Source organism: Triticum aestivum, chromosome 7B (assembly GCF_018294505.1).
Source record: "Triticum aestivum cultivar Chinese Spring chromosome 7B, IWGSC CS RefSeq v2.1, whole genome shotgun sequence".
In the NCBI taxonomy this organism is placed as follows: domain Eukaryota; kingdom Viridiplantae; phylum Streptophyta; class Magnoliopsida; order Poales; family Poaceae; genus Triticum; species Triticum aestivum.
The window spans coordinates 472,011,873-472,019,363 of NC_057813.1; the positions used below are offsets into that span (position 1 = coordinate 472,011,873).

Consider the following 7,491-nt stretch of genomic DNA (forward strand, 5'->3'; position numbering starts at 1 on the left):
GGCGCCGGAGACGCATAGACTGGAACGAAACTCCTCATAGGTGGAAGTCGGCAGTCCCTTAATTAGTCATCACATCGGTACACTATTGTGCGGTCGGAACATGGAGGACCCGAATGCGTCCAACGGCCACCTGCTCACGCACAAAGTGAATGTCCAGCTCAATGTGCTTAGTCAAGCGATGATGAGTGGGGTTGGCGGAAAGGTACACCGCAGAGAAGTTGTCACAGTAGACGATCGTAGCCTGGGAGACATCATGATGCAACTTTTGAAGTAGTTGTCGTAGCCAGGTACACTCGGCGATGATGTTAGCCACTACTCGGTACTCGGCCTCTACACTAGAGTGCAAAACAGTGGGTTGTCGCTTGGACGACCACGAGACGAGTGAAGGACCAAGATAGACGCAGTAGCCAGAGGTGGAGCGACGGGTGTCAGGGCAGCCGACCCAATCCGCTCAGAATAGACCACCATCTCCAGAGAAGTGGACGCTGTGAAAGTGAGCCCAAGAGTCATCGTGCCATGGATGTAGCGGAGAATCCGTTTCACGAGGGTCCAATGGGAGTCACGAGGGGCGTGCATATGAAGACACACCTGCTGAACAACATACTGTAGATCCGGCCGAGTGAGAGTCAAATACTGAAGAGCACCAACAATGGACTGGTAGAACGAAGCATCTGACGTGGGCGAGCCCTCGAGAGCAGAAACCTTGGCCTTCGTGTCAACAGGAGTAGCGACAGGGTGACAATTGAGCATGCTGGCACGCTCAAGTAGCTCATGCGCATACTTCTGCTGATGAAGGAAGAAGCCGTCGGGTCGCCGAACATCCTCAATGCCAAGGAAATAATGTAGAGCACCCAAGTCCTTGATGGCAAACTCATCACGCAACCGGAGAGTAATCTGCTGAAGAAGGGTTGCGGAGGAGGCCGCCAGGATGATGTCGTCGATGTAGAGGAGAAAATATGCAGTCGTGCCACCGCGGTGATAGACAAACAACAAGGCATCCAAGCGAGTAACGCTGAAGCCCAGTGTCTGAAGGAACCCGGCGATACACTGATACCAGGCGCGACGTGCTTGCTTGAGCCCGTAGAGAGACCGGGACAGCAAACACACATGCCCAGGAAGAGATGCATCGACAAAACCAATGGGCTGCTCACAGTAAACCTGCTCCTCAAGATGGCCATGAAGGAAGGCATTGGAGACATCCATCTGATGAACCGGCCAGCCTCGGGAGACCGCCATCTGAAGAACGGTGCGGATCGTGCCTAGTTTGACAACAGGTGCAAACGTCTTAGTGAAGTCGGCACCCACACGATGCCGAAAACCACGAACCACCCAACGAGCCTTGTAGCGCTCAAGTGTACCATCTGAGCATGTCTTATGACGAAAGACCCACTTACCGCTGATGACATTAGCGCGAGAAGGCCGGGGAACCAGTGTCCAGGTACGGTTCCGCTGAAGAGCGTTGAACTCTTTCTGCATCGCAGCAAGCCAGTGAGGATCATGAAGGGCTGCTCTGGCGGACACATCAATCAGTGACGGCTCGGTGGTGGAGGTGGCAAGGAGATACTCATCGCTGGAGTACCGCAGACTTGAGTGGTGAACGCCGGCTCAAGCCTGAGTGAGGGGGTGAGACGGCATCTCCGGGACAGGGCCCAAGGAGGCGGCCAGCGAGACGGCTGGTTAGGCGGCCAGCAAGACAACCGGTGAGGGTGCGGCGCCCGAGGCACCCGAGGAAGCCGGGGACGATGCGACGCCCAAGGCGACGGAGGTGGGCGAGGCACCCGAGGCGGCCGAAGAGAGCGTCGACGGCGAAGCCGGTGGGGACGGCGACAACGGCGTGGGGGCGCAAGGCGCAGCTCGTCCCACAGCACGAGGACCGCCAAAGCTCGGAGGTGGTCCGAGAGCCGAGCGGGGCCGTCCACCTTACGGGGTCGCCGAAGGGCCGTCGGTGGTCGGCGGCGATGGGGCGACGAGAGGTACTTGCTGCTGAAACGAAAACACTTTCTCATGAAAGTAAACATGTCGGGAGGTCAATACATGATGTGAGACCGGATCGTAGCAGCGGTAGCCTTTTGTGTTAGGTGGGTAGCCAAGAAAGATGCAAGCGACGGAGTGGGGTGCAAGCTTATGAGGCGCAATGGCGGTGATGCTAGGGCAGCATAGACAGCTGAAGATGCGAAGCTCATCATAAGAGGGCGGTGCACCGAAGAGGAGATTATGAGGTACAAAGTTCCTGCGAGTATGACAGGGGCGGATGTTAATGAGGAGTGATGCGATGACAAGAGCGTCAGGCCAAAAGTGCAGAGGCACATTGGCATGAAAGAGAAGGGTCCGAACGCAATCATTAAGAGTGCGAAGGACACGCTCAGCACGACCGTTCTGTTGTGATGTGTACGGGCATGCGAGACGAAAAGTCGTGCCATGTGTGGTGAGGAGAGTGCGAGCAACTAAGTTGTCGAACTCCTTCCCATTATCTGTCTGAAACACGAGAATGGGACGACCAAACTGCGTGCAGACATAAGAGTAGAAAGCGACAAGAATGGGGATGACATCCGACTTACGACGCAACGGGAAGGTCCACACATAGTGCGAAAAATCATCAAGTATAACAAGATAATAAAGATAGCCCATATTACTTGCAACTAGAGAGGTCCAAACATCACTATGAATTAACTCAAATGGGTACGATGCAACATGAGAAGATGCCCTAAATGGAAGACGAGCATGTTTCCCAAGGCGACATGCATGACACGAGTGATCCTCGATCTTATTACACGTGAAAGAAAAACTCCGAAGTATATGACGAAGGGTGGCAGGGTTGGGATGACCCAAGCGAGCATGCCAAAGATCCACTCCGGTGGCGAGAGCAACAGGGGCGGCGGAAGTGGTGGAGGCGGTGGAGTGGACTGGGTAGAGCTCGTCGAGCTGTCACATCGGTGGAGAACCATCCGGGCACGAGCGTCCTTACAAGAAAAACCACATTCATCAAACTCAACGGTAACAGGATTTTCAAGTGTAAAAGAGCGAACAGAGACAAGATTTTTAATAAGATAAGGAGAAACTAAAATGTTAGATAATGACAATGGAGTAAAAGTAGATGGAAAAGATGCATGTCCTATGTGAGTAATGGGAAGGGAGGAACCGTCACCGACGGTGATGCGAGCGGAAGTGTGGACGGGATAGGAGGTGTGGAGGTTACTGGGATGAGCGGCCATATGCGCGGTAGCTCCAGTGTCCATATACCGGTCGCCGCCGCCGGTGTAGGTGGACGGTGAGGGAGTGGAGTGCAGGGCTACCAAGAGAGCCGGGTTCCACGGCGCCGGTGGGAGCGCGGGCTGCTGGGGCGGGGCCGTCAGCGGCAGCAGCGGCAGCCCACCTGGCTGCGGCGGTTGGCTGTAGGAGAGGGGCCCGTAGGGCACCGCATAGGGCTGCAGTGCGGCGTAGAACGCCTGATGGGACGGAGGCCGCGCGCCGAGGATACCCGGGGCAGGGGCGCGGGGAACCGGCATGGAGTAGGCGTGCACAACACCAGTCCAAGGGTTCTGGCCGGCATACCACGGGGCTGGCTGGTACTGCTGCTGCTGGGGGCGGGCCGATCCTCCCTGAGCGCTGACGCCCTGCTGCTTGCGGACACCACGGCGGCCCCCGTTAGCAGCCGGCGGGGGTGGCGGGAAGGGGGCGTCCGGCGCCTGCAGGAAGGCTGGCGCCGGCGGGAGAGCCGGCGCAGGACGCGACGGCGGCGAGCCCCTGCGGGTGCCGGCGACAAGAGCGGTGTGGGTCGCCCGAGTCCGGGCCATCTTCATCCGTCGCTCCTCCAACTTCAGGTACGCCACCACCTTGGCAAAGGTAGGCTCCGAGATGAGGGTAAGGTTGGAGGTGGCGTTCCCAAAGTCCTCGTTGAGACTGGCGGTGAGGGTGCTGATGAGGAGCTCGTCGCCGACCGTCTCGCCGAGATCGCGGAGCTCATCGACAAGCTTTTTGAGGCGCATGCAAAAATCGTCGATGGACGAGTCAAGCTGCTGGCACCCGTAAAACTCGCCGTGGAGGAGGACCTTGCGCTGCAGTTTCTTGTCGGTGAAGAGGCCGTTGAGCTTGGTCCAAACGTCGTAGGCGTCGTCGTCATCATCCACCACCTTGTGGAAGAGGTCGTTGGAGATGGTGAGGTAGAACCAGCGGATGATGGTGGCGTCGAGGATCATCCACTCCTCGTCGTGAATCATGAGGCTCGAGTCCATGGTGCCATCGACGTGGGCGTGGAGCAGGTACTCGTGAAACACCGAGAAGTACCGCTTTCAAGCGGAGTAGGACGCGATGGAATGATCAAGCACCACCGGAACACGCTCGTGGATATTGAGATCATGGACGAGGGTGACATCGGGACCAACGAAGGGGTTGGATATGGTGGAGGACGACGAACTCATGGCGCATCGAGGAGGGAGGGGGAAGGTGCGGCGGGGTGGAGCTAGGGTTAGGGTTCGGCGCGGGTGGAGTAGGCGGGTAGGTACGGCGCGGGGTGGGGTGAAGAGCGACGCGGAGTGGGAGGAGGGGTGCGGAAGCAGGGGATCGCGGCGGCGACCTGCGGCGGCGGCGGCTTGAGGAAGAAGCCGCGGCGGCGGCGTGTGGCACGACGGGTGGTGGGAGGGCTACGGCGACTAGCGGCGGCGGCAGCAGGTGGCGGCGGCGGCTAGGTCTAGGAACTTCTGCTATAGATACCATGTGGAAGACTAGAATAAGGTGTGCAACACAATTGTAATGATCGGTGCACCAGATACGTATATATATGATGTACAGAGAGATGCCACAACCTCAACTATACAGATGAAGTAGGAGGTGGGCCCAAGACATAATATACATGTACACAATATATTCAACAGGCCGGTTGGAGTATATATTTGGAGTATTATGTAATTAAAATTATATTTGACATGAAATTAACTGCACGCTAAACATGTTGAGCGCTCGACATTGACACAGTCTAGGTCGTTGAATTGACATGATTTGATGACCAAAATTAATTGGATCTGCCCCTTTGGGTCTTTTTATATTGGTATATATAGATATAAATGAAGAGACATCAGTGCCGCTTAACAGGGACAAGCTCAAGAGCAACCTTCTTGCGGAAAACAAGCTGCCCTGTTTCCTCCATGTCGATGTCGTCCTCCTTCATCCCCTTGGGAAGCTCCCAGTCGAAGCAGTACAACAGATTAGCCAGCACCACCTCCACATTCGCCACGCCCATGGCGATGGCGGGGCAAGCCCTTCGTCCCGACCCGAACGGAAGGAGCTCGAAGTGCAGTCCCCTGAAATCAACGTGCGCGTCCTCAAACCGCTCGGGGAAGAACTCCTCCGGCCTGTCCCATATGTCCGGGTCTCTCCCCATGGCCCAAACGTTCACGTGTATCCTTGTGCCCGCGGGCACGCTGTAGCCAGCGATCTCGCAGCTGTGCATGGTTTCTCTTGGAATCAGCAGAGTGCCCGGTGGGTGCAGCCTGAAGTTCTCCTTCACTATCATCTTGAGGTACTTGAGGCCTTGGGCATCTTCTTCGTCCACTCTAGATTTGCTCCGGACTGCGGCGCGCACCTCGGACTGCGCCTTCCGCATCACCCTTGGGTTCCTCATCAGCTCTGACATGATCCAGATCGTAGTGACAGCACAAGTGTCGATTCCACCGGTGAATGTATCCTGAAATGAAAATTAACATAATGAGTTTTGAGACATCAAATTGTCCAATATTTAGCAGTAACTGAATGTAGATTGTGCACTATTGTAGTAGAACGAACCATACCATCAGGATTCCCTTGATGTTATCACGCGTCAGCGCCAGAGGCCCATCCTGATCCCTCCACATCTTCACCAGCGCATCGACCATGTCCTCCTGCACCCCGGCCGCCAGCCTCTCCGGCTCCAGGTGCTTGTCGATAACCGCGTCGAAGAACCTATCGATCTTTAGGAAGACCCTCCGCCGCCGCGACGCCACTCCGGTCAGGGCGTCCGCCCACCGTGCGAGCGCCCACGATGGGAAGAAGTCCTCGAACGTGAAACTGCCGAGCACCCGCAGCGTCTCGTCCATCATCCGCTGGAAGCTGGTCCTCTCGAACGACTCCGACCCGTACATCTTCCCGAAGGCCACCGTGCCGATGATGCCGTCCGAGAGCGCGTACAGCTTCTCGCTGAGGTCGACGGGGGTTGCCGGAGGGGTGCCGGCGAGGGAGGAGACGAGGCGGTCGACCTCGGCAGCCCGGGCGTAGGCGAAGGACTGGACGCGCCTCATGCTCAGCAGCTCCAGGACGAGGAGTTTTCGCATCTCGCGCCAGTAGTCGCTGTAGGGGCCGAAAGCCACGTCGAGGAAGTTGTAGCTCAGCATCCTTGCACCTGCGTGGTGACAACATCCGATTCCAAGTACGTTCATATTCCGATATACAGAATTTTAAACTAAAATAAAATTTGCAGCGATGCTTTTGCTAAATTTGTACGCCTCCAATAATGCTATTTCAGGCGACTGGAATTTGAGCAAATTTTGCTGTAGTTAAAGAAGATTCTAAATAGGTCCGAGGAGTTGTGAGTGGTTGTAGAGCTAGAAAAGTACAGATTTGGACTACACACTTGCCTGGTGAATTTGGCCGGCTGCAGCAGTGCGGGTCGTTCGTCCGGAGAACCTCCTTGGCCGCCTCAGGCGACGCGACGACGACCATCCGCACGCGACCAAGCTGCACCTGCAACACCGGCCCGTACTTCTGGGTGAGCGACTGGAAGTACCGGTGTGGCCGGCCGCCGAGCTGCAGGAGGTTGCCGAGCACGGGAAGCTGTTTCGGGGGCCCGGGAGCGTTTCTTGCGCCGTGTGTTGATGCTCCCTTGCTACCGCTCCTGAAGAACAAGTAGAGGAGAGGTAGGAGAAAGAGTGAGAATACGAGCGGCGGAAGAGGCCCCATGGTGATGGGTTGGGAGGAGAAGAAGCAGCCATGGTGACGGTGTGTGGAGTACTTAATGTGGGGCAGATGATAGCTGTCAGTGCTCAAGTGAGACAAGATGAGGGGGAGTGGGCGAGTGCACTGCAATGGCTTGAACGATCGCTTATCTTGTCTATATCTATTACATCATTTATAGTTTTGTCCTTTCTATTTAAATAGTTAGAATCAACCACCTAGTTTTCATGTATATGAGTCATGTAAAATCAACAAGTGATGCATGTCCATCATATCATACCATCAGCATATCACAATCCACCAGCTAGCAAGCATATGTTTTCACTTCACGTAAAAAAAACATATGCTTTCACAATGAACACATAATCAAAATCGATGTAATTGTTGGATAAGAAGTCTTGATATCCAAATAGCCGTGTGATCTAAAAAAAAATGAGATCCATGAACATTAGCATCTAAGACATATTTTTATAGAACAAGCCCATCCGGTGAGGAATCAAAAATTCACTCCCGACGAGATTTGAACTCTCGCCACACTTTGCCACTAGGCTAGCCTAGTTCTCATAGCAA

General features: G+C 55.3%; 1 protein-coding gene across 1 annotated transcript; it reads right to left on the reverse strand.

Annotated features, from left to right (window-relative positions):
• Nucleotides 1-4,897: 4,897 nt before the first annotated feature.
• Nucleotides 4,898-6,976, reverse strand: LOC123159043 (4-hydroxyphenylacetaldehyde oxime monooxygenase). The gene is made up of 3 exons (XM_044576847.1): nt 6,606-6,976; nt 5,784-6,370; nt 4,898-5,680 (listed from the first exon to the last, which is right to left on the reverse strand). Exons 1-3 carry the CDS (start codon nt 6,925-6,927, stop codon nt 5,072-5,074), a joined length of 1,518 nt encoding a protein of 505 aa, XP_044432782.1. The 5' UTR covers nt 6,928-6,976; the 3' UTR covers nt 4,898-5,071.
• Nucleotides 6,977-7,491: the final 515 nt, after the last annotated feature.

Excerpts from the sequence above, each read along its gene's own strand:
- LOC123159043 (XM_044576847.1), bottom strand. The coding sequence starts at position 6,927 with ATGGGGCCTCTTCCGCCGCTCGTATTCTCACTCTTTCTCCTACCTCTC. Across the intron at positions 6,371-6,605 it reads CAGCCGGCCAAATTCACCAG|GTGCAAGGATGCTGAGCTAC; the intron begins GCAAGTGTGTAG and ends GTCACCACGCAG. Across the intron at positions 5,681-5,783 it reads ACATCAAGGGAATCCTGATG|GATACATTCACCGGTGGAAT; the intron begins GTATGGTTCGTT and ends TTTTCATTTCAG.